The 26,253-nt window shown below is 53.0% G+C and overlaps 1 protein-coding gene across 3 annotated transcripts in view; it reads right to left on the bottom strand.

Moving 5' to 3' along the window:
• HNF4A (hepatocyte nuclear factor 4 alpha) overlaps positions 1 to 26,253 on the bottom strand; it is a 68,668-nt gene that overhangs the window by 11,081 nt on the left and 31,334 nt on the right. For 2 of the 3 annotated variants that reach the window (XM_025263426.3, XM_025263425.3), the window contains exons 1-7: positions 18,372 to 18,655; positions 13,987 to 14,161; positions 12,825 to 12,919; positions 6,497 to 6,603; positions 5,459 to 5,614; positions 1,509 to 1,596; positions 472 to 627 (exon numbers count right to left, since the gene is read on the bottom strand). In XM_025263426.3, coding sequence (XP_025119211.1) covers positions 472 to 627; positions 1,509 to 1,596; positions 5,459 to 5,614; positions 6,497 to 6,603; positions 12,825 to 12,919; positions 13,987 to 14,161; positions 18,372 to 18,486 — 892 coding nt within the window. In that variant the 5' untranslated portion in view covers positions 18,487 to 18,655. Of the gene's footprint in view, positions 1 to 471; positions 628 to 1,508; positions 1,597 to 5,458; positions 5,615 to 6,496; positions 6,604 to 12,824; positions 12,920 to 13,986; positions 14,162 to 18,371; positions 18,656 to 26,253 lie in introns of those variants that run through there. The other variant, XM_025263427.3, reaches the window with a different exon arrangement.

Consider the following 26,253-nt stretch of genomic DNA (forward strand, 5'->3'; position numbering starts at 1 on the left):
GAAAGCAGAGAGGAAGGGAAAGAAAGGTAAAAGTGAAGTCGCTCAGTTGTGTCCGACTCTTTGCGACCCTGTGGACTGTAGGCCACCAGGCTCCTCCGTCCATGGGATTTCCCAGGCAAGTATAATGGAGTGGGTTGCCATTTCCTTCTCCAGGGGATCTTCCCGACCCAGGGATCGAACCCGGGTCTCCTGCATTGCAGGCAGACACTTTAATCTCTGAGCCACCAGGGAAGCCCAAAAAGGTAAGATGGGAAAGAAAAAAACCAGGCCTCTGGAGTCAGTGTGCCCCGTCGTCACATCAGTCATTTGAGCCTTGATTTTCCTCATCTGTTAAATGGAGTTGATAAAGATGTCCTCTCCTGATTGTTGTACTAGAGAGATGGGGTGGTAAACTCGGGGTTCGCAGCCCAGTGGGAGCAGTTCGACAGAGGGTCTGGAGCATCAGGGGAGGGTGGGAGGTGTGGGCTGTACCTGGGTCAAAGAAGATGATGGCTTTGAGGCAGGCATACTCGTTGTCATCAATCTGCAGCTCTTGAAAGGGCAGCACCAACTCATCAAGGATGCGCACGGACACTCGACTCATCTCTGCCAGCTCCGGGCAGTGCCGAGGGACGATGTAGTCATTGCCTGGATGGGTTAGGAAGAAGAGGGGATGGGAAGCCACCGGGGTGTACCTCTCTCCTCTAGCTTTTGCTGTTTGCAGTTATAATGCAGCAGCTGCTCGTGGAAGGAGGGGCTGGTGGGGACTGTCACACCCATCTTACAGATGCGGAAGCCAAGGCCCAGATTAAAGGAATGAGTGACTTGCAGGCATTGGAGTGGGCCCAGAGCCTGACTTCTTAGGACTCCTTTCATATCACCCAAGCTCCATTCTTCAGTGGCGACAACAGACCACAAGACTGATGACAATCAAGGGCTGCTTGGGAGGCATAAAAGCACCAAGCATAAGGGCTCAGGTTCTGGAATTAGACCACCTGGGCTGAATCTTGCTTTTTCCACTGACTAGCCAGATCTATCTGGATAAATTACTTTCTGTGCCTCAGTTTTCCATCTGTAAAATGGGAATAAAATTATAGTGCTTATCTCATTGGGTTGTTGTACTAGAGGAGTTAGTATTTGTAAAGTACTCAGACTAGGGCCCACGGTGTGCCCTATGTAAGAAGTTAGAGTAATAAACAAACATGTTATGACGGCATAGGTGACACAGACTGGGGGTTTGTGCCATTCCTGACTGCCTTTTGCTCCCTCTCCAGAAAGTACATCTGAATGCACAGGTTATCCCAGGGCTAAGCCTGACTGTGCTGTAACGTGAATGCTGGGGAATTTAATTCCTCGAGTCCACATTTCCTTGCATCTGAATCCGGTATCCAGTTGAGAATACTGAGGACAGGACCATTCTATCTGCCTCCCTCACTCTGCACACCAGCAGGGCAATCACCCATGCCCAGGTGCGCTCCACACTCGGCATGCCTCCTGCAGAGCCCTGGCTGGGCAGACAGCATCCTCACCTAGAAGCAGAACATCCTTGAACACCATGGAGCGCTTGGTGGCTCCGAGAAGCAGGTGCTCGCCAGCGTGGGCTCTGAGCAGGGCCACCTGGAAGAGAGAGGGGACGGCGTCCGGTGTCCACATGCCTGGGAAGGCATCTACACCCCTGGGGAGGCTGCTCCCCGCCAACCCAATGACCCTGAGCAAGTCAGCATGAGTGTTATGCTTGCCTTTACCTGCCTGAATGATTAGATGGGCATCAGAAAACTGCTGCCTTCCTCTCATAACTGATAAAACTAGAAACTGGGAAAAGCTTCAGCTGACCGCTGAAAGGGGAAACAACCTGTGCTCGAGCCAGGACACCAAATGCCAACTCTGCCCTTGAACTACTGCGTTCGGGGTAAGCTGCTGCTCCCCTCTGGGCCTCGTCTGTGTGTCTGTGTGCCTGGTAAAATTGTAACACCACTCTGTGTGTGTGTTAGCAGAGACTTAAAGGCTTTCATCAGACTCTAAAGAGGGTCTACAAACCCAAAAAGTTCTAAAACTTTTAGAGCTTTTTTGGGGGTTCTGAATTCCTACTCATGGATCAGCTATGTAACACGATGAAGGGTGTTTTGTAAAACACAGATTCTTGGGCCTTACTACCCGAGGCACTGATTCTCTTTGTCAGGGGTGGGCCCAAGGGATCTGAAATTAACAAGCTCCTCAGTTGATTTTGATGCATGGTTGTGTTTGGGAAATCACTGCTCCAAGAGATCTCTAGAGCATCCTTCTACTTGAAGCTGGAAGATTCTAGATTCTGTTGTAAGAATCTGGATATGGATGCTGGTTTCTGAGGCAAAGCGTGTGAGCAATGCTCCTTGGCCAGGGATCCGCTTGACCGACCCCTTCCCTGCAGAGAGGACAGAGAGGCCTTGGAAGACTGAAGTCTGAGTCTGAAGTCTGGCAGGTGGGAGCCCTGCCAGCCCACAGGAGGGCATTGCCTGCCTTTTCAGAACCACCTGCTTCAGTGCTTGCATGAGGACCAAGGATGGGGCTGGTCAAACGGTAGCAGGCTAGTAGCCTCAAGGATCTTATCTGCAAGGTAGGGTTAGGGAGTTTGGAAATTCTTTAGCAGACTAAACTAGGAAGCAAAAATGCTTTTATTCATTAATTCATTGGATTGCTCATTCTTGAAGTCATCAGATGTTAGTGCCTACTAAGTGCCAGACATCACTTTGCCAATAAAAATCTGTATGGTCAAAGCTATGGTTTTTCCAGTAGTCATGTACGGATGTGAGAGTTGGACCATAAAGAAGGTTGAGCACTGAAGAATTGATGCTTTCAAACTGTGGTGTTGGAGAAGACTCTTGAGAGTCCCTTGGACAGCAAGGAGATCAAACCAGTCCATCTTAAAGGAGATCAGTCCTGAATATTCATTGGAAGGACTAACACTGAAGCTGAAGCTTCAATACTTTGGCCACCTGATGAGAAGAACCAACTCATTGGAAAAGACCCTGATGCTGGGGAAGATTGAGGGCAGGACAAGAAGGGGGTGACAGAGGATCAGATGGTTGGGTGGCATCACTGACTCAATGGACATGAGTTTGAGCAAACTCCAGGAGTTAGTAAAGGACAGGGAAGCCTGGTGTGCTGTAGTCCACGGGGTCTCACACCAGACTGGGACATGACTGAGAGACTGAATGACAACCACAAGTGCCAGATGCTTGTTTGGGAAAAGAACGGAGGGAGGGAGGAGGAGAAGGAAGGAAGGAAGGAGAGAGGAAGGGAGGGAGAAAGAAAGAAGAAATAGATCGATGGACGGAAGGAGGGAAGAAGAAAAGAGGAGGCTCATGCGATGAAGAGCAACGGGGTAAATCATAAAAGGCCTTGCTAAGGACGTGAGGTAGTTCTAAGGTATGGAGGACACCTGGCACATAGGAGGCATTCAATAAATATTTGTTTGGATGAAAGATGAAGGGACAGGTGAATGGATGAGCCACTCTACTTAACATCCTTCCAGACTGAGCCCCTGTTGCAGCCATGTCCTTACCACGTCTGTGAACCCCCCAAGGTGAAGCCTGGTGAGAATGACAGGAAAAGAGGGGGAATGGCAAGCAGCCTTGAAGGAGGGTGAGAACTCCCTTTCCATGACCAGGACAAAGGAGCCCAAAGCCTGCTGATTATCAAGCACTTCCTACACGCCAGGTACCATGTGGAACTTTTCATCACTTACTCCAGTGTCTTTGCGATTGAGAGAGAGAAGACCTAGAGTCGAGCCCTGTAGCTGTCTTGCTCTGTGACCTTGGGCAAATCGCTCTTTCCCTCCAAGCCTCCATCCCCTTATCCAATGCTACCCAGCTTTCTAGGTTTCAATGGGTCGATGCCCCAAACAAACCAAGAAGCAAACACGCTTGGTTCCTGGGGCCATGTTGACAGACAACATCCCCCAGTTCTCCCAGCTGTGCCCCACCCATCACAGGCAGGATAAGCTCCTTATATACTATGAATGGGGAGCTGGGAACCCTCCTGGCCCTGGGTCCAGCCCCCTAACATGGTTGTTCTGGGGGTGGGCCAGTGGTGGGTGGCGATGTTAATGATTATCCTGTGTTACTGGCCACCCATCACTGCTCTCTGAGAATGCTCTGAGCCCCAGCCAGGGAGGTTTGGGTGGGAAATGGAGGTTAACAATTGCTCAGCTTGGGGGGGAAATCTTGTTGTCCTGCTGAGCCCCTGGGAAGGAACAGGAGGGATTAAACATTAATGGAGCCTCTCCAGCAGAGGGGACCGGGGCCAGAACACAAGGAGCAGGGAAGAAGGCCAGGGCAGCCTGGCCAAGATCCCTGCCTTGTCATCCCTCCCGAAGCAGCGAGGAATCCGTGTGAGAGGGCATCCGATCTACCCCTGTGTGAGGGTGAGGACCAGCCAAGCCAGGGTTTTCACAGCCTGTTTCAGCACGTGATGCAAACGCATTCCAGGAGCGCCTGGGCACCAGAGGACTTTGAGAAGCCCTGGACTTCCCAAGGTTCAACAGCTGCCTTGCCTGAGGACTTCTGAGAAACTTTAAGAGACCGAGACATGTTGCCAATCTTCTGTGCAGAATTGCAAAACAGAGAAGCAAATGTACCAGGAGCCGGTATCTGGAACACTGTCCATTGGTGCCGCCCCGCTTCCATTGGAGCTGAGTCAATGACCCAGTTCAGCCCCTCTTCCCCAAAGAAAGTGTCTGCAGAGGCCTCAGGGCCTCCTGAGCAGGTACTCAGGAACTCGACTGTCCTCAGCGCCCCATCCCTCAGCCCCACTAAGACATTTTTGGTATTCCAAAGAAGGTAGTTTGGGAAATAAAATTGCTGAATGAAAATCCATCTTGGTGGGATACAAGGAAGAAACTGACATTTAGGGAGGCCAGGACTGTGTGGGTGTCCCGTTATACCACTGAGACTTTTCAAATGGTAACGTTCTCCATCCTCCCAACAGCTTTCTGAAGGGGATATTACAATTCATACTTTACAGATGAGCAAACGGAGGCTCAGGGAGAGGAAGTAATTTGTCCAAGATCGCAGAGAGAACCTTTCTTAGAGCCAGGGCTTAGGCCCTGCCCCTGAGCCCCTACCCACATCCTACCTGGGAGAGCTGTCGGGTACAGCAGTGCAGCGGCTATGGGCCTGGACTTTGAAGCCTGCCTGCTTGTTCTAGTTCCGCCTGTGTTGGATACTAGCTGTGTGACCTTGAGCAAGTTATTTAACCTCTCTGTGTCCCCAGTTTCCTCACCTATATGATATGGTCATAATAGCACTTACCTTACCTACGGTTGTCGGAAGGATTAAATGAGCTAATATTTGTAAAGTGATTTAAACAGCCCCATGCACACATGAGCTCTATGTGTTTGTGAAATAAATCGAATCAGCCCAAGGCCATATCCAGGGTAGGGGGTACTGCAGGACCCACCTACCCAGGGCCCGCACTGCCCGCAGACCGTGTCCGCCCTTACCTGGTCATCCAGGGGGAGCTCACAGAAGGCTGGGATGTACTTGGCCCACTCGACCAGCACCAGCAGCTGCTCTTTCATGGACTCACACACATCCGCGATGCTGGCGATCTTCTTTGCCCGAATGTCGCCGTTGATTCCGGAGACAGGGGAGGTGATCTAGGGGGGGCGAAGGAAAATGCTGGGGTGGCTGGGGCCCCCCTCCATATACTCTGTCCCCTGCACAGAGCCCCCACCCACTCAGAGAGCTTCCCTGCCTGGGAAAGAGGAGCTGGACTGTGGGTGCCTTCTCAGCTCTGAAGGAAGCTGGGGAAACCGGAAAGGGAGGATGCCAAGGAGGCAGTTATGGGGGAAGACGGCTCTCTCTGGGCCTTCATCTGCTGCTTGCCCCCTACCTCCTCCTCCACCAGCTCCTTTGAAGCCTAAAAAACCCATTGGCCCTAGAGGAGAAGCAGGGCAAAAGTCCCCATCCTCATCAGAAGGTGTGATACCACTGCCCAGAGAGGTACTGCAACTCGCCTAAGGTCACACAGCAAGGGGGGCTGGCTGAGCCCCAGTGCGCCACAATGTCCACTCCTCTTTTCTCTCAGGGCTAAGCCAATCTCAGAGACTGCTTGGCCTGCACAATGTGGGCCCCACGGTGCCGCTAGGTGCCAGCAGTGGGTTTGTGCTGCAGTTAGTCACTCAGTTGTGCTCGACTGTCTGCAACCCCATGGACTGTGGCCCACCAGGCTCCTCTCTCCATGGGAATTCTCCAGGCAAGAGTACTGGAGTGGGTTGCCATCCCCTCCTCCAGGGGATCTTCCCAACCCAGGAATGGAACCCAGGCAACTGTAGGCGGATTCTTTACCGTCTGAGCCACCAGGGTCTGAGTCTTTGCTACTAAACGGGCTGTGTGACCCTGGACTCATTTTCCTTCGTGATGTCCGAGGGCATTCCCGTCTGCTGCTCTAAGGCCCGGGTGGGAAGGAAAGGGGTGGGGCTGAGATTCCTCTTTGGGATGAGGGGGCCCCAGGCGGGTGGGGGAGGCTCCCCTGGTACCTGCTGGGACAGGACCTCAGCCTGCAGGAGCGCGTTGATGGAGGGCAGGCTGCTGTCCTCGTAGCTGGACCGGCGAGTGCTGATCCGGTCCCGTTCATTCTGTACAGCTGTGAGGAGGCAGAGGGAGGTGAGCGGGAGGAAAGGGGTCCCATGCCAGGAGGGGTGGCTGAAGGACAAGGGGAGAGAGGTGAACTCGGAGGGCTGCCCTGCAGGGCTGTCCAGGAACAAAGGGAACGCACTTGGAGGTGGGAGCTGGGGGCGGGAGGGAGAGTGTCCAGGCCACAGAGCCCAGGTCAGTGTGTGGGGATGGGGGCCAATGACTCCTCACCCAGCTTGTGGGAGAACTTTCCCAGAGCCAGCCCTGCTCCTCACACAACAGGGTGGCTTGAGGAGTGATCTGCCTGTCATGGGAGGCATGCAAGGCTGGGATGACTTGGCAGAGGGCTTCAGGCGGGTCTTGAATTTTGAGCAGGAGATCTGTCTCAATGACAGGCTTTCAAGCTGTGTTTTAGAAAAGGGTCCCTTCCTTTCCAGGTGCAAGTGGATAAGACAAGCAAAATGAATTGCTCTGAGTGATGGAGATGGCCCAGGGACGCCTGAGTACAGAGGCAGAAGCCTGGACAAGGGGGTCTGGAGGCCCCATCTGCCCTGGCGTCTGTCATCAGTAGGAAGCACATGTGCTCTAGGCTAACCTTCCCAGAGACAGCTCGCAAAAGCTCTGGCTGCCTCCTGCCCCACCATGGGGCTCCCCTCCCAGGAACTCGGAGATCCGGGGCCTCTGTCCACCCGGGCCCCACACCCCCTTGCATCTCCACTTGGATCAGCCTTGGCCTAAAATGTGGGATGGCCCTTCTGCCTCCCTGACAGGCCCTCGGAACCTGGGAGGCCTTTGTTGAAGCTGTAAGAAGGGAGGATGAGGCTGCAGGAGACCTGGGTTCCAGGTGGGATTCACCGCTCAGTCTCCATGTGCTGGTGGGGGCCACACCCTCTCTCTGGGCCTCAGTTTCCCCATCTACAGCCTTTTCTTTCCCAGACCTGCTCCTCTTGGTCTTTCCCATCTCAGGAACAGGCAGTTTTATTCTTCCTCCCAGCCTGGGGGCCTTGCTGTATGTCTCTTTCTCTCACCACCCCACCACCACCACCACACACACTCCAAATGCTGTCAGTAATCTGTGCAAACCCACCTGCAGCTCTCACTCTGGGCTGGGTCCTGGGGGAGTTCAGACCCTCCTCTCTGGCTGCTTTGTTTCCGGCCTTACCCCTGCAGTCTGTGCACCTCTCGGAAGACAAAGGGATCCCCTGAAACCCGACTCAGGTCACATCCCTCCACTGCAGAAACCCAGGACCTCCCCATCATGCCTGGAGTCAGGTCACCCTTTCTCACAGTGGTCCTATCTCCCCCATCTCACTTTTACTCTATCAAACCTGCCTCCCAGCCGTTCCTGGGACTCACTCAGCCACTCTCCATCAAAGTTTTCGCCACTGCTGTTCTCACTGCCTGGAATTCTCCTCCCACTCACACCCCATCCCCCACAACTAAGCATCTTCCTCTCCCTTTACTCATGTCTCCTTGCAAGTATCACCTCTCAGAAACACCCTCTCTGACCACCCTGTCTGATGGGGATACCCCTCCTGCAGGTTCTGCCACTTTCTTCTGTTTTATTTTTCTTCTTGGTACTTGTTCTCTGTCCTTTCTTCACTCTCTGTCTCTCTAAGAGAAAGAAAGCTCCAGAAAGCCAGAATATCTTCCTTTTCATCCATTGCTGTAGTCCCAGCAACTAGAACAGAGCCTAGCATGCAGTGGGTGCTCAATAAATATCCGTTGAGTGGCCGAAAGAAGGTGCAGAAGGAGACAAGCTTTGATTCTCGGGTGCAATCTATACCCCATTTCTCAATGGAACGTTGACATTCTTCTCTTCAACTCTTTTGATTTCAAACATTGTTGAAATCAGAGAAGGGAAGTCAGCCAGTGTAGGACTTTCCTGGAAGTCCAGTGGCTAAGACTGCAGTTCCAATGCAGGGGGCATAAGTTCGATCCCTGGTCAGGGAACTAACGATCCCACAAGCCACGTGGTATGGCCAAAAAAATAAAAAATTAGTGTAAAGGGAACCCAGAGTTAGTGGGATCTAACAGAGGTCCCAAGGTAAGAAAACTCCTCTTCTCAGACCCACCACCCTGGATGGGGGGCCAGCTCCCAGTAGCGCTCCCCTGCCTGGGTCCCACCCCGCCTGCGACACCCCTCCACGGCTGCCAGCCCGCACCCACCAGGGCGCCCAGTGGCGGCGGGCCTAGGAAAAGGGCTGCTGTCAGCAGCTGGGGATTGGGCTCCTCAAGGTTAGGCCGGCGTTATCAGTGCCCGGCGCGAGCTCAGTCACGGAATGATGTTTTCCAAATGTTTGCTCAGTATTAGCAGGGTCGGGGACCTAATGTAACTTCTATTGAATATTAACCGGCCCGGGCAGAGGCGGAGAGGACAAGCCTGTCTTCCGAAAGAACCCCTGATTGGGGGTGTGGGGAGGGGGGCTGGGCCGGGGATCCCAGGTAGGGCCCATCCGTGGGCCCCTGGCCTACTGCCAGCTTGTACTTCCTGCATCCCTGGCCCTGATTCCTGGGCTGAATTTCCGAAGCCGGGCGTCAGACATTTGTCCTGGGTCTGACAGCTCAGGCTCAGGTAGGTGTAGGTTTATAGGAAAGAATTTGGGACCTGCCATTGGGCCCACTGGCCCCCAGATTTCTTCCCAGAGTCTCCGTTCTTTAACTCACAAGACTTTGAGATTCAGAGCCCTTCTCTGTGGTTGAGAGGAAGTTTCAGAAGACTTGACCAAATCCAGGTGCCTCCCAAGGCCATCAGTCCTAGTTCTCATCCAGGGAATTTGGTGTCTGCTCAGCTCTGGGGAGCCCGAGGTCTAGTCCTGACTTCCTCTGCCCTTGACCCGATCATATCACCTCTCTGGTCTCAACTTCCCCATCTGTAAAGTGGAAAGATTTGATGACCTCCTATACATCCGACTGGTCTATAAATGCTACATTTACAATCCATGCTTTCTTGTCCTCATGGATAACTTTGGAGTTCTAATTTCTAGATTCTCCTAAGGCCATCGAGGAAGGGAAATAAAAACTGGTCCTAACTCTCCCAGTCCTGGGGCTTCCATTGAGAATCTCTCTTGGCTCTGAGAACCTCCCGCCAAGCCAAGGAGGGGTATTGGGACTGTAAGACTTAGGTAGAGATAGTGAAACCAGTCAATCCTAAAGGAAATCAACTCTGAATATTCATTGGAAGGACTGATACTGAAGTTCCAATACTTTGGCCACCTGATGCGAAGAGCTGATTTATTGGAAGAGACCCGGATTCTGGGAAAGACTCAGGGGAGGAAGAGAAGGGGACGACAGAGGATGAGATGGTTGGACGGCATCACCAACTCAATGGACATGAGTTTGAGCAAAGCTTCAGGAGATAGTGAAGGACAGGGAAGCCTAGCGTGTTGCAATCCATGGGGTCTCAGGGAGTTGGACATGACTTAACAAATGAACAATAACAACAAGAGCTAGTCATGCCCTTACTTCCCAAACTTGACCTCAGTGGCAGTGGGACACTTTGCTACCCTGGCGTGTTCTCAAAGCAGCTGAGCCCACCGCATGTGTCAGGATCTCCTGGTTAACCCAAGCGTGCAAACCACCACCAGCCTTTACTATAGCCCACACACACTTGCCATTAGCCCATCCTCCTCTCCTCCTGGCATAATGCCACCTTCTCCAAGATAAGAAGCTACTGGCTATTTTCAAGGCTAAGCCAAGGTAGAATGGCTGGGGACTCTCCCTCCCCTGGGCCTGCCGACTCTGCGGCAGTCCAGTGGGAGGACCAGGGAACAAACACACATGTCCTGGTGGGCAGTGTGTACTTGCACAGGTAGATCAGTGGGCGCATAGCAAGACTCACAGAGCTGGAAGGAGGGTTCATTATCCACCCCTGTGATTTTATAGATGTGAACACTGAAGCCCAGATGGGGCAGAAACTTCACTGAAGTAAGTGTGTGATCTGCCACACACATGAAAGTGACTCTGAATGTTTAATAAGAGACATCTCTAAAGACCAGTGAGATGCAGGAACAGGCTACCTACAACCCAGGGAGGTGGCTGTCTGCTCAGGTGAGCTGCCAACCTTTCTCCCTCCCGCCTGTCACAACGCTTGGAATTTTAACACGAGATTCATTCTCTCAAACATAAAATCTTAAGGCTGTCGAGCTGATAGAATCACTGGCTCTTAGAACCCTAAACTGTTTGGCTCTTAGACTGTAGCTCTCAATCTTTTCCTTGCCTCTAGCTATTCACGTGTGTGTGCTCAGTCACGTCCGACTTTGTGACACCAGGGACTATAAGCTCGCCAGGCTCCTCTGTCCATGGGATTCTCCAAACAAGCATACTGGAATAGGTTGCCATGCCCTCCTCCAAGGGATCTTCCCAACCCAGGGATCGAACCTGGGTCTCCTGCATCTTCTGCATTGCAGGCAGATACTTTACCGCTGAGCTACCAGGAAAGCCCCTAGCTGTTCACACATGCCTCATATTCCCATTCATGACATTTCTTTTATTTATTTCTTTTCTTTTTTTGGTGGCCAGGGCCTGTCGAATGCGGGATAGTGGTTGCCCAACGAGGGATTGAACCCTCACTTCCTGCAGTGGAAGCACAGAGTCTTAACCACTAGACAGCCAGGAAAGTCCCTCATTCATAACATTTCTCATTCGACAAAGTTGTGCTCAAGTTCAAGGTAAGAGTGGTGCAATCCCATTGAAAACTGGGTGGGGGAGAGATGGGGGGCATCTGTCCTTTGAAAAAGGTTCTCCTTGCTCTTGAGAACCACTGAGGTCCAGATGAGAGAATCGTGGTGTAACCATCATGGTGTGTTCCTGAGGGTCATAGCCCAGGTTTCACAGCAGGGGTCATAAACTCTCAGGGCCCTATAGGGATGAGACCCAGAGGATATTCCCCAGGAGGCGGGCAGAGAAACAGGGGCTCAGAGGCAGAGTCAGGGAGGGTAGACTGCCAAAGCCAAGTTCCCCCTCTTCCCAGTTGGCCGGGAGAAGGCTGGGTCCCAGGATCCTGCTGGGGGTGGGGTGGGGCAGGTGTGTGTTTGTGCAGAACTAGACCAAGGGTTTTGGTTAGTGTGCTGCAGCTGCGGGCTGGAAGTGAAGGTCTGGGAGCCAGTCTCAGGGCTGGGAAAGGTGCATTGAGCAGAGAAGGAGACAGAGAGATTTGAAAATGGGCTCAAGTTACTCAGAGAAGCAGTTGAAAGATGTTTGTTTCCTGAGCGTGGGCTAGAAAACTTTCAAACGTTCCTAGAGCCCGGAGGGCATAGCAGGCAGCATCGAGGTTATCACCCAAACTGCATTGAGCTCAAGACCAAAGCTCGGGGTTCACACCTCAGAGCTTGCTTCAACCAACTGGGGGGGCCTTGGGCAAGTTGTTGACCCATTCTGGGCCTCAGTTCCCTTGTCTATGAAAAAGCTAGGGTGATAATAGTGCCCCACAGGGCTGTCATGATAATGAAAGAACTATCAGTTGTGGGAAAGCCCAGCCAGGTGGAAAAGCCCAGCTTCTGGTGGCAGGAGACACCTTAATAAATGTGCCCCAGCACTCCCAGCCTCCTCCACCCAGAACGAGTCTGATGCCTTGTTCCCTTTCTCTAGAGCCTGAGGACGCTGCCTCATCTGATACCCAAGAACAAAGACTAAGGAACTGAGGCACTTGACCCTGAAACAGGAAGATGGGAGATAGAGCCCCGCCCCATACCCATTCACATTTGCTGAGTCTAGTCGTGGGGCCATGGAAGTTCGTCATGCCATTCTCTACGTTTTTCCTGATGCTTGAAATAGTATATTAAGCAAAAACACCCAAGGACTTCTGGGGTGGTCCAGTGGTTAAGACTTTGTGTCTCCACTGCAAGGGGTGTGGGTTCAATCCCTGGTCAAGGAACTAAGATTCCACATGCCCAGGAGTGCAGCTAAAACATGAAAAAATAAAATCACATTAAAAAAAAAAAAGAAAACACACCCAACCTGGCTGCCTTGCGGTGGTGAAGGCAGGCAGGGGTGGTGGCGCTGGGAACCCGAGTAGCTGAAAGTAGGAGCTTATCTCTCGGAATCTTTCTCAAGACCAAGCCCAGCCCCTCCCTATGGTCAGATCTTCAGGCCCTCCCTCCTCTCAGCCATTAGCCAGTCACCCTGGGGCCTGTCACCGAGTCATAAAGTTGTGGCCGCAGTTGTAAATGGCCGTCAGGAGCTTGTAGGCGCGGGTGGGGCAGGGGGCGGAAGGCGGGGGCCGAGGCTCACCTTCCTTCTTCATGCCAGCCCGGAAGCACTTCTTGAGCCTGCAGTAGCGGCACTGGTTCCTCTTGTCTTTGTCCACCACGCACTGCCGGCTAAACCTGGGGAGGGCTTGGGGTGGTTGGAGGAAGAAAGGACAGCCCTCCTCCCCTCAAGGCTCAACTAGGATCCTGGCCATCTGGTTGACCTCCAGGCTCCTTGCTCAAACCTTTCATCCCAGGAGTCCTCCGGCTAACCAACCAGGAGCTGGAAAGGCCCTGTGGACTCTCTGAGAGCCCAACCCTGTCCCCCTAAACATGAGGAAACTGAGGCTCAGAGAGCGAACACGTGGCCTCAGATCACTCAGCTATGAGTAGAAGGCACTGCTATTTCCCACGTATCTTATTAAAAGCCCAGAGCAGGCTACTGGCTGTGAATCAGTTTCAGTACTTGGTCCACATAAGCCGCTTTCTGGAGGGGGATATGGAGTAGAGGCAGGCAGGCGCCACCGTGGTTCTGGGTGGTGCCCTGGCAACCCCGGGCTTGCCGTTGATTCAAGCTGGGTGACCTTGGGCAAATTCCCAGTCCTCTCCAAGCCACAGCTTCCTCATCTATAAAATGAGATAATAATAGTAACCTCTGCAGAGGGGTGTTGACAGGTGAAAATGAGATAATTACCCAAATGGGGCTCAGTGCAGTGTCTGTTCACAGTAAGAGCTTGTAACTACAGCTGCTATTATTTTATTATTGTTGTTACCCAGAAGGGGAGATGCTTCTGAAGGAGGACTCTCCAAGGCCTTGAGAGAGGTGGAAAGGCCTGGGGCCAACCCCCGATCCACCCCAGAAAAAGCGCCAGGTTGGGGGATGGGCCTCACCCTCTGTGGTTTCAGAGGAGACTTGATCCTAAGCCTCAGAGGTGCCCATTTGCTAAATGTGAAAAATCACGATGAGCTTCTGGGAGCGGTTAATACAGGCAAAAACTTAGTATGGTTCTCAGCACATAGTAAGTGTTCAATAAAGGGATGTCTAAAATAGACACTCCCATCTGATCTGCTAGGGCAAAGAAATTAGAGGCTTGAAGGCCTTGAAGGGCAGAAGGCTCCGAGACCTACCCAGGGAGAAGACAGACCCGGGGGAACATCAGGTGAAGGGCACCCATTTCCCAGATGTAGAAATCAAGGTTCGTCACCTGCAGGAGTACATGTGGTTCTTCCTCACACTTCTCCGGAAAAAGCCCTTGCAGCCGTCACAGCTCGAGGCACCGTAGTGTTTGCCCGTGGCCCGGTCCCCGCAGATGGCGCACAGGGCGCTGACACCCAGGCTGTTGGGTGCGTTGAGGTTGGCACCCTCTGATGGGGATGTGTCTGCGCCAGAAAAGCAAAGAGTGAGGATGCAGGAGGGGCAGGAAGTCACCTCTCAGAGGCCCTGCTCTCTTGGTGGTTTATATTCAGAAAAGGATGTGAGCCTTGTAGGGATCTTTCCAGGGCTTCAGCCTCAGCTAGACCCAGGTGCTACTGACCCCCCTGAAAGAACTTGGGCCAGTTCCTTGCTGCTTTGGAACCCCCATTCTGCATCCGTAACTTGGGGAGAGTTGTGACACTGACTTCGTAGAGTTGTTTAACAAGGGTCTGCTCCTCCCCGTGGTGGCGATCGCCAGCCTCAGCTTTCTCTGGGAAGGAATGAAGAAACTGGCTGTTTCCTAGGATGCGTCCAACAGTTGTGGACCCTGATTAGCTGGGCAGAGGGAGCTATGAGAGGGGCAAATATTCCCCCATCATCTCCAGAACCAAGTCCTATTTCTCAGAGTGGCCAAGGCTGGGTGAGTCTGAGCTTGGTACTCAGGGGCCTTGCAAATTCTGCAAGGAAACAGGAAGATATACATCAAGGACAGTGGCTCGTTTGCCCTCCTGGGAGGATCACAGCAAGGATCTGGGCACCCCATAGCAAAAGCTACTGCATTGGGACTTCCCTGGTGGTCCAGTGGTTAAGACTCCAGTGCAAGGGGAGTGGGTTTGAGCCCTGGTCAGGGAAGTAAGATTCCCACATACCGTGGGGCAAAAACACAAAACTGCTGCATCTATGTGAGGAGGGGGATAAGAGGTAGGTGGCTGTGGTCTCGGTGACTAGTGCTGCCTCTTAAGTTGTCTGTGACCTTGGGCAAGTTCCTTTTCCTTGCTTCAGTTTCCCCTGGGCTTCAGTTTCCCTAATTGCAAAAGAGGGCAGATTGACTGGTTCAGTCATTTTCAATTTCATCTTATATTTCCACAGCTGAACCCTCGTTTTTGTAAGCAACTCTTCCACCGAGGATAGACCTCTTACAGAAGATGACACTGTGAACCATTTCCCCAGAAAAATGCTTGCAGACACATACCACACAAAGTCATACACACACACACACGTTTTCACCCTGAATCCGATCTTGGGCTCCTAGGGAACATCTAGCTAAGCACTGGACAGGGCTATAGTGCTGTGGTTATGAGCATAACCTCTCTAGCCCTTCTGCCCAGTTTAAATCCGAGCCTGCCCACTTCTTAGCCATGGGACCTTGGCCACATTAATGTATTTCTCAGTGCCTTCGTTTCCTCACTTGTGAAATGCTGCTGCTGCTGCTGCTGCTAAGTCGCTTCAGTCATGTCCTACTCTGTGCAACCCCATAGATGGCAGCCCACAAGGCTCCCCCGTCACTGGGATTCTCCAGGGAGTGGGTTGCCATTGCCTTCTCCGCCTGTGAAATGGGGCACATAATAATCTCTAGGGCTGTTATGAAGGTTCAGTGAATCAATATATGTGAAGTGCTTGGCAGGTAAGAAGCACTTTATCAGTGTTTGTAAAATAAAAACTTTTCTGCAGAAGACGACTCTGGGAGCAGATGATTTCCAGCCTCTGTGCACAAGCGGACACGCTGCTACATCTCATTTCTGTCATGTCCTGGCTGAACATCTCGTCGCCTCTGAGGGTGCCCAGGAGTACGGCCCCTCCACTTGGTGAATTATTCCTGGAGATGAGGATAATTGTTAAGCTGCATTGGTGCCCTTTCTCCTCCAGCCTTGCCTCCTCCAACCACCGGGAGAGCTGACCCCACAACTCAGGCGGAGACTGGGGGAAGGGCTCACACATCCTGGGCAGGATAGGCTGGGTGCTGCCAAGTAGCTCATCCTACTCCCCAGGGTCAGGTGATGGTGCCCATTCTCCAGGTGAGAACATCAAGGTTCAGAAAGGACAGGACCTGCCCAGAGTCATCACACTGCTGCTAAGTAGAGGAGTGGGATTTATGGTCCAGGCATGCAGGCTGGTGCTGATCTGGCCAGTGCTGTCCTGTTGGGGTGTCCGCTGGAGCCTCTGATAAACAAGCACCCCCTGCTCCTTCTGAATCAGGGATGGGAGGTGGGTAGGGAGCTTGGAACCTTCGAGCTACCAACCCAGCACATATGCAAAACATCGCCCCAACTTTCTGGCCCACTTCAAACTCCAGTGGGGAATGTAGACCCTTCTTAAAGATGCTCAGAGTTCCTGACCTGACTCATAGAGGGTGCAGGACCAGTTACCAGTGCTAAGCCCTCAGGTGCCTTATCGCATGGGATCCTCTGGTTAGCCCTGGGAGGCAGGCACTATGATTTATTCCCATTTTACAGATGAGAAAAGTGAGGCTCAGAGAGGAAAATGGCTTCACAAGTTTACACTGGTAGGAAGGATGGACGCCAGAATTTGAGCCCTGATCTTTCTGGCTCCAGAGCTAGATTTGTCCTGTCTTTAGGACATCCTGTAAGGAGCTTAGCTCCTGCCTTGGGAACACACACTTCCTGGGAGCAGGAGGCGCCCACTGTGAAGGGGTGATGGGGGCAGTCCAGGGCTAGATGGTGGTCAGGTGTCTCACACGCTGTCTCTCTGGGGTCACACACACACCGCCGAGGGCAGCAGCTTCTTGTTTACCGTTTCCTACATGTTTTCCCCTCAGCTCCCTCACGTGATTCCTGGACACTCCTGAAAGCCAGCAGGCCTGGAATGACTAAGCCCATTTTGCAGAAGGAGCCAGGAGAGGGGACGTGACATGCCCAAGATCACACACTGAGTGAATGGCAGGGGGAGGCGAGCAAATGGTGAGACTGACCACAGATCATGCCCACTGACCATGGGCAGGGCAAATACCTCTCTCTGGCTGAGCTGAGCTGACTCAAGTGCTACAGAGCTTGGCTAAAGCTGCAGAGCTGTGGAAAGAAGGCAGGTGGGCTGCCCCCCTCCTCTGAGGCTGGCCTGCGACTGGTCAGGTCCCCGCATCCTGGGTTCCAAGCCTCCTCCCTTCCCCCACCTCCTTGTGGAGGAGAACTCCCCCCACCCCTTCAGATGTGCTCTCAGTGATAACGGGAGCAGATGTACAAACCTGGGGAGACACACGGGCAACGCAATCTGGTCTGAGACAAATGGACATGTTGCTGAGGTGACTCGCGTGTGTGAATGGCAATGGGATATCACATGAGCGCTGGAGAGAGCTGACCCCCCAGGATGGGGGTGTGCACACGTACACAAGCAGGTACAAACAGGGACACGGGACAGGATGCCCAAACTGGACGTACGTCCGGGAGACCCAGGACACACAAACCAATCCACGTCCAGAGCTCACACGTGCAAACGTCCATGGACACACGTACACACACTCATCACTGCTTACTGTACACACTCATTGCCGCTTACCGTACACACACTCATTGCCACTTACGGACATCAGCAAGATAAACACAGATATCCCTAGAGATAACAACAAACACGGACCCACTCAGAGAAGAAATGTAACTAGAAATAGACGCAGAACACGTGCACACACAGACCAGTGAACGCAAACATGCAAATGGGTTCCTGCAGACATACATTTGCAACAAAGTCCACCACTTGCCCACGTGTGTACATGGAAATTCAAGCACCCATGCCAACAGGAGGTTACAATCACACACCAGTGTGCTTGTGCGTGTGCACCAATGTGCTTGTGTGTGTGTGCACATACACACACACAAACACACAATGAGCGTGCGCATGCGCACCGTTGATCCCCGTCTCATTTAGCAAAACCTCCCTGAGAACTCCATTTTCTCCCCAGGAAAGTCCCAAAGACACCCTGAAACATAGTCATGTCTCCATCCACCATCTCCGGGGACAGGACATAACCTTTCCATCTCTCTGAACCTCGGCCCAAGGGGTTCAAGCAGGGGTCATGATGGGCCCAATGACTGGGGCTGGACGCCGAGAGGACACTCACCATGAAGTCCCCGCTCCCGGTGACACGCTGCACAGCGACAGCTTTGGTCACAGGGACCACAAGGGCCTGGCAGGAACACCCAGGCCCTACTTTTGTTGCAGATTGGCCCTGGCAGACCCCCCCCCCCCCCGCCACCCCGAAGGCTTCTGGTCACTGTACCTGGGCACATCAACTTCACCTGGCAACACCTGTGCCCTCACCTACAGGACCACAGTGCTCGCCTACCACTCTCCCCCCAGCCCCAAACCCAGTGCGGCAGACTTGCTCCAGTACCTGGGTACACCTGCCCCCACCTGGCACACCTGGGCACACCTGCCCCCACCTACCATTGCCCATCGTCAACACCTGCACATTCTCAAACTCCAGGGTGGTGTAGGCTGGGTCCAACGCGGCACTGTAGTCGGCCATGTCCATGTCGACGAGGGTTTTGGAGAGGCGCATCCTCCCTCTCCCCGCCTCGGCCGCCTGCCCTGCCCAGGATGCCCACCCCGAAGGCTCTGGGCCGAGCCCCGGCCTCCGCGCTCCGCCCTCCCGCCGCCTCCTCCCAGCCGCCCTCTCTGCCTTCCTGCGTTTCAAACCGTCCTCTGGGAGGGTCTGCCGGGAGTCTGGGCCTAGCCTCTGCGCAGGGGTGGAGGCTCTGCTGGGGAGGGGTGGGGGTTAATGGTTAATCGGCTCCCCCCCTGGTGGACCGGCTGGGCAGGGCCCCAGGGATTTGGCTGTCTGTTGGTTTCTGGTTGACACCAGGGTGTTCTTACAACAGATGGGGGGGCCCTAACGCCCCAATACCGTGTTACCAGTCCTGTGAGACGACAGACACATGCTGCCTCTCCAGCACTCACTGGACCCTGACTCAGCCACCCTCCGAGTCACTGTCACCCCGAGTCATGCTGATACTGACATGCTCACATGCACCCCCAGACACTGACAGCCCACCTCCAAGACGCCCTAACTCAGGAACTTCCCAAATCATTGACCTCGACCCTCAGTGCTCTTGCAGAGATAACGCCGCCTCATGGCTCATGAGTCAGAAGCGTCGGTCCCAGGCCCCACACACCAGTCTTCTAGATCCTCGTTCTAGGAGGCCCCTTCCAGTTTCCTTCCTTCCCTAGGGGCAGGAAGAGGCCCAGACTCCTGTCTAGGTCCCCTCCCCTGCTCCCCAGGACCCCACTCTGGGCACCACCAGCCCCCGCAGCGCCCAGATGCTCAGGCCCAGACAGACTCTATCACCCCTTCCCTTGTCACCTCCTCCAGCTCCCCCACCTCCACCCCGTGCCTCCCCCACCCCCCAGGGAAGAAGGGAGGCTTATAGCCCCTTAAACCCGGATTAACATTCAGGCGCCTACCACCCACTAATCATGACTCTGGGTAAATGATTCTCCTCTCTGAGCCTCAGTTTCCTCTTCTAGAAAAATGCACAACCAACTTCAAAGGGTGGTCTGAGTATTAAATGAGTTGGTGTTAGGCAAACACCAAGCAAGCGTCCATTTCCCTCCACCCCCACCCTCTTGGCCTCCCTTTCATATGTCCCTTGTCTGTCTCCTCCCTCCAGAGTGGGCTTCGTGGGCAAGCCACCTGAACAGTGCACCCGGGCAAAGGAGCTCCACTTTCAGGCTCCCGTGTTTGGTTTCGTGCTCGGGTATTCTGAACAAGGGGCCTGCATTTTTGTTCGGGACCGGGCCCTGCTAATCTTGTGGCCTTCAATTCACAGCTAACGTTTTTCTTCTCATCCCCTTCGGCCCTCACTGCCCGCTACACAGACAGGGGCAAGAGCTCCCGATCTAGCTGGGCAGATAAGGTCCCGAGGTAGAGGGGGAAAGTGCAGGTCTGGGGAGAAGGACCTACGATTCTGGAGGCCTGGGAGCTTGTCCTCCTTTGTTGGCAGGAAGGGCCAGGCAGAGGGATTTGGTAATAAGGGCAAGGGTGGGTGAATTAGTGAAAGAGGGCATTTATGAGTGAGTGGGTGGGTGAATTAATGAAGGAGTGAATTAACGAGTGGGTGAGGGACTTCCCTGGTGGTCCAGTGGTTAAAAATCCACCTTGCAAAGCAGGAGACTCAGGCTCAAGCCCCGCTTGGGGCACTAAAATCCCACATGCTTCGAGGCAACTAAGCCTGCGCCTGAACTACTGAGTCTGAGTGCCACGACTAGAGAGCCCATGCGCCATCACAGAAGATCCTGCTGATGCAACTAAGACGCACTGCAGCTAAATCAATAAATATAAAAAAAAAGAAAGAGTGGGTGAATTACAGACAGGGTATTAATACGTGAATGAGTGAATTGATGAGTGGGTGAATTACTGAAAGACTGAAATGAATCAGTGAGTGAAATGGTGGATTAGTGAGCAAAGGACTGAATGAGTGGAAAGGTGAGTGAATTAATGAATGGGCACACTGGAGGGAGAGGCGGCTTGCGTTTGAGGGGTGTGTAGAAGCATCCTCCTCACATTCTTCCAACTATTAGAAGCCCTTTTTCGGGCTTGTGTAAGCCTTGTTCTCCTCCCTCCATTTTCCCCCTGGAGCTTAGATAATTAGGGTGGGAAGTTGGGGGCAGCAATTGTTCTGGAGAAGAGATGCTGGATTTGGCGTTAGGAGGCCAGATTTATGGCTTTCCTGGTGCCTCAGACGGTAAAGAATCTGCCTGCCATGTGGGAGACCTGGGTTCGATCCCTGTGTGGGGAAGATCCCCTGGAGAAGGGAATGGCAACCCACTCCAGTATTCTTGTCTGGAGAATCCCATTGATGGCAGATCCTGGTGATTTACGGACTAGCTCTGTCACTATTCGGATAACTTTGCTTAAATCATGTCTCTCTAAGGGCCTCAACTTTCCCATCTGTAAAGTGGGGTGAAGATGCTGGCCCAGTTGTTTGTTGATAAGTACAAGACCTTGAGGGAGGGAAGGAGGGACAGAGATTCCAAAAGGGCGGAAGGAAAAGACTTCAGCTTCTGGTGGACTCCTCCCATGTTCCTCCAAGGACATCTGAGCCTGGTTCCAAGAGCCTTGGGCAGGAGACCCAACTAAGGGATAAACGTGGAGGAGAAGGAGGGACAGCGCTGGGAGGGACTACCTACGGCTGATTCCGGGTCTTGTCACCAGTCTAACACCTCTGACACAGACCGTACACAGCTACTCCTCTCAAAAACCTTCACACAGGGCGTCTCATCCAGTCTAAGGGGAGCAGTTCCCTATTTCCAAAAGTAGGCTGGGATCGCTGGAATGTCAAAGTTTAATCCGTAATAAAAATAACAAATCTTTGATCTCGATAGGCAGCATCTTAGATTAAATTAAATAAAGTCTATAATCAATAGAGTCAGCCATGCCACATGCAAGAGCTCCCAGGTGGGCAGCCTGCACACCGTAAGTTACTTCATACACAGGGACACAGATGCTTTACCAAACACACAACACAGGTGATCCACTGACTCTGAGGTACATTCCAGAAAATGATTTCATACCCATCCATGTCCCACCAATCACGACCTACCACATAAGTAAATCCACGCACCCATGAACTGGAATTTGCATAATCTATTACATACACGATTCACCCCATCCTTGAAAAGGTGAAAGTGAAAGTCACTCAGTCGTGTCCGAGTCTTTGTGACCCCATGGACTATATAGCCCATGGAATTCTCCAGGCCAGAATCATTGCAGGCAGATTCTTTACTAGCTGAGCCACCAGGGAAGCCCAAGAATACTGGAGTGGGGAGCCTATCCCTTCTCCAGTGGATCTCCTTGACCCAGAAATCAAACTGGAGTCTCCTGCATCGCAGGTAGATTCTTTACCAGCTGAGCTACTAGGAAACCCCATCCTTAGCTGTTCCCAAACAATATCTTCTAGATACACATCCCTCATATAAACAACTGGCCACCTCTAAGATCTACCAACTCTGTGGTCTTGGGCAAGTCATTATTTCCAAGCCTCAGTTTCTCCTCCTGTAAAATGGGCCAAACTTGAAATTTGTTGTGAAGATGAGACGGGATAATACTATAAAGTTCTTAGTCCTTCCCTCACCCCCACCCCACCCCTAAAGGATAAACCGTGGACCTTGAAATCAGAAAGAGCTGGGTCAAAAGTCAGGCACTGCCGCAGCCGTGCCGCACCGAAGATCGAAGCTCTCACGTGCCACCACTAAGACTGGGCACAGCCAAACAAAAACAAAAACAAAACACTCAGGCACTGCCAACTTCCCAAACTCTGCGACCTCGGGTTCCAGCTTTCTCAACCTTATTTTTGGCACCAGATGGCTTGTACCTTTTCCCTGGGGGATGGTGTGGGCATGAAATGGCCAAGTGTAGGTATACAGGGCAATAGCAGTGACTGCTGGGACTGACTCCTTGACCTTGGCTACAAAGTCAGCTGGAATCGGGACCCCTGCACAGGAGAACTCCAGGGACAGCTGGCCCATACCTGAGCTCACCCTGGCCTCTTTGCCATCAACTCTGCAGCCCTTCTTTATCTCGGCACCGCCCCCCGGGGCTGTCAGACCCCAGCTCAACACGTTCCAGATCCCAGGGGAAAACAGGTCTTAGAGCTCACTTAGAGGTCCCGCTCCTTCTTGTCATAGTTGGAGAACCACGAGCCTCAGGAAGGGGAAAGAGGGGCATTCTGAGAGCAGTGCCCTGGGCAGCCAGGGGTTGGGGAGGAGGGGCAGTGGGCAGAGTGCTCAAGCCTATGGTGCGGACAGAAGTTAAGGGAGCTGCTATTCTGGACCACAGTATTTTTCTTTTCAATGACAATAATGTTTCCAGGAAGATTCCACGCTAGGCCCAGTGCTAAGACCCTTCCACTCTTCTGAGCTGATCTGTCCCGCGTTGTAGTGGACACAACTGAGGCTCAAAGAGGTGAAGCCTCTTGCTTAAGGCCAACCTGATGTAAGAGGAGGGGCTGTAACTGGAACCCCAGTCTGACTCCAGAGCTTGAGGGCTTCCCCTACTCCTTGCTGCCTCCCAGAAAGAACCTCGGACTTCTGAGCGCTGGTGGTTCCGTTGTCACATCACTGCTGGAACACTCAGGGGTCTGAGAAACCAAGGAGCCTGTCCTGGTGCACGGGGAAGTTCAGAGGCATCCTCCAGACACCGTCTATCCCAGGGCCACCAGGCATCTTCACGTCCCCTGGGTGCTCACGTCCCCACCGTCTCCAGCCTCTCCTCCCCCACCCATCACCCAGGGAGCGGTGCAGGGAACCAGGGACTTATCAAGACAGAGAACAAAAGTCGTGGGGGAAAGAAGCCAAGAGCCATCTCCACTCTGGGGTAGGGCCCTTCAGTTTCGCCCCTTTGAAATTTCAAATTCCAGTTTGTGGACAAAGTCCTAACTTTCTCACAATATATGTCCCCAAACGCTGACCAAACTCCAGTCTGGGCAGCCAGCAGGGCCCCGTGTGGCCTTTCGGCTTCCTTTGGCAGCTCTTGAGGTCTTGGGGCACCAGCTGGGGTCTGTCAGGTCATTCCTGCAGCCCCAGCCCACCCCACAGGGACGCATGCCTCCCACCTGAGAGGACAGCCCTCTTCCTGGAGCTGGGATCTGTCACTGGCTGGTACCAACAGCAGATACCAGGTAGGCCCCCTCCCTGTTCCGGGCTTCTTTTCTCCCCCTAACACTCCTAAAACCACAGCTCATCCCACTCTCCTTGTCCTGAGTACAGGCCATGTTGGTTTAAGCCAGTCACGGAACGCCAAGACTGGACAGGGTATCTCAGCCAACCCACCCATTTGGCAGATGGAGAAACTGAGGCCCCCAGGGGCGTGGCAGCTGTCGAACCTCGGACACAGACCCAGGACCCCTCAGTGAGCCCTGAGGATGGAGAACTCATGCTCAAGTTCATGCAGAGGCAGTGGGGTGGGGGGAGCGCGGTCTTAACAAGAAGACCACAAGCCCCATGAGGAGCCCTTTGCTTCACTACAGTCCTCAAGGGCCCTGGCAGTGCCTCCTATGGACCCCAGAGGGTGGGCTGTCTGGTCACTCAAGGACTGATGGCCACTTGCTGGGATGCCATGGAAGTATCGGGTGGGCAGAAAAGTTCGTTTAGGTTTTTCTGTCAGATGTTATGGAAAAACCCAAATGAACTTTTTGGTCAACTCAATATTTCCGAGAGGAAGAGGAGGAAGCTGAGGGCTGAAGGCCAGTGGGCTTGGAAGGAAACATTTATGTGGTTAACTGATAACTAAGCCCCATCCTTGGGCCCCTGGAAGCCTCCTTCCTCCTTCTCCTCAGCATGATTAAGACCAACTTACCTGCTTGCTAATCATTGCTGAGCCTGTTGATTTTGCCTTAAAAAATTAACTGGGCATGAGTTTGCGGTTTGCCTCACCCCTAACCCTGCAAAGCAAAAGGCCTGGGTGGGCAGGAGGCCGCTGGGTTATGCAAGAGGCCATCAGCCTCCCCACGCACAGCCAGAGCCACCTCTTGCTCTCCAAAGGGTAGGTTTTGCTCAAGAGTCAACAGTCTGCTTGTTTCTCCTGCTCTGGGTCCTGAGCAAATTTGCTGTGTTACCAAACAGAGATAAAAGCAGCTGAGGCCGGGGGAGGGGGGGTGCGCGGGGGAGGGGGCGGCGGTGCAGGGTCGGGGGAGAGCTTTCCAAACAGGGATGCGAGGCGGCGGCTTTGAGCTGCAATTCTAGAATCCTGCAGTGTCAGAGCCAGGGGAGCCCTTCAGAGGATGTGGCCTGGGGCCTTTCAGATGGGTTCTGATGTCCTAGGAGCCAAGGGGGTCTATGCCCAGGCCCTACTTCAGCCCGTGTCTGCCTCTTACAGACACTGGTCCTTAATATTTCGTTTCAAAATAGAGCCAGCTGCTAATAATGAGAATCAGAAAACCACCGGTTCAGCCTCATCTTACAGATGGGGAGATGGAGGCCGAGTAGGGAAGTGACTTGTGCAGGAATAGAAAGTCATCCAGGGTCTCCAGATAGGCTAAGGCAGGCAGGCACTCTCTCTGGTACTCAGGGATGTATCCTGGATGTTAGCGAACAAAATGGCACTGAAAGGCCCTTCTTTGCTGTTTACCCTCCCTCCCAGGGCTGGTTGTAAGCACAGTGGTGCCTGAGAGCCACTGGGAAGGTCTGAGTCAGGGAGGAAGGGTGGGGATGAGGGTGTCACCTGGCCCAGAGTCCTGTGGGCCCTCTGAGAAGCAGTCATGAGCTGCAAACCAGAGGTTCAAGGTTGTAACCCATCCCAGCCACATCCTCTCTCTGAAGGCATCAGGCCATAGAAAAAGATGCAGAGCCCTGCCCTGACTCTCTTGACCTCTTTGAGTCTCAGTTTTCTCACCTGTAAATTGGGAATAATGGTACCTAACTCATAAGGTTGTCGTGAGGATGAAATGGAGTGGGATCTACACAATGATAACCATGGCCAATGTTTACAAAGCTGTTTTGCAGGCTTTTCACATATTAACAGGATTCCCAGGCGGCTCTAGTGGTAAAGAATCTGCCTGCCAATGTAGGAGACGGAAGAGATACAGGTTCAGTCCCTGAGCTGGAAAGATCCCCTGAAGGAAGGCATGGCAACCCACTCCAGTATTCTTGTCTGGAGAATCCCATGGACTGAAGAGCATGGCTGGCTGCAGTCCATAGGGTCACACTGAGCTGGACATGACCAAAGCAACTTAGCACACATACATGCACACAATAACTCATCAATCCTCATAACCACTCTGCGATGTAAAGCCAAGTCTTTAATCACCATCTTATAGACCCAGGGCACAGAGAGACTGAATCATGTGCCAGAGCTCACACAGCTTCTAAGAAGCTGGGATTCCAACCCAAGTCGTCTGGCTCCAGAGTCTGTGCTCCTAATCTCCAAGCCACTCTGCCCTTCCAGGGCTGGCAGACGATAAATGCTCAATGAAAAGTGGTCAGTGTGATGACAAAATAAGCTCCATCCCAAGGCACATGTGGGCTGTGTGTATGGATTGTGAGGGCTGGAAGGAGGCAGAAAGAAGACATATCTCTGGGCTGGAGTGGTCAGAGAGGGCTTCCTGAAGGAGGTGGCTCCTAGGCAGAGGAAACTTCCAGAATTGGAGAACATGGTGGGTGAGGATGAAATGACATGGAAGCCACTCTGGCTGGAAAGCAGGGCATTATGGGAGATGCTGTCTGCAAGGCCCAAGAGGTAGTATAGAGAGTGTGGTCTAGAGAATGATCAGGAAGGAAGCCAGGATGACTTGGGTCTGTGTGGGAGGGGCCTCCCTACAGGCTGCCTTCTGCC

This window comes from Bubalus bubalis, chromosome 14 (genome assembly GCF_019923935.1).
Source record: "Bubalus bubalis isolate 160015118507 breed Murrah chromosome 14, NDDB_SH_1, whole genome shotgun sequence".
Classification (NCBI taxonomy): domain Eukaryota; kingdom Metazoa; phylum Chordata; class Mammalia; order Artiodactyla; family Bovidae; genus Bubalus; species Bubalus bubalis.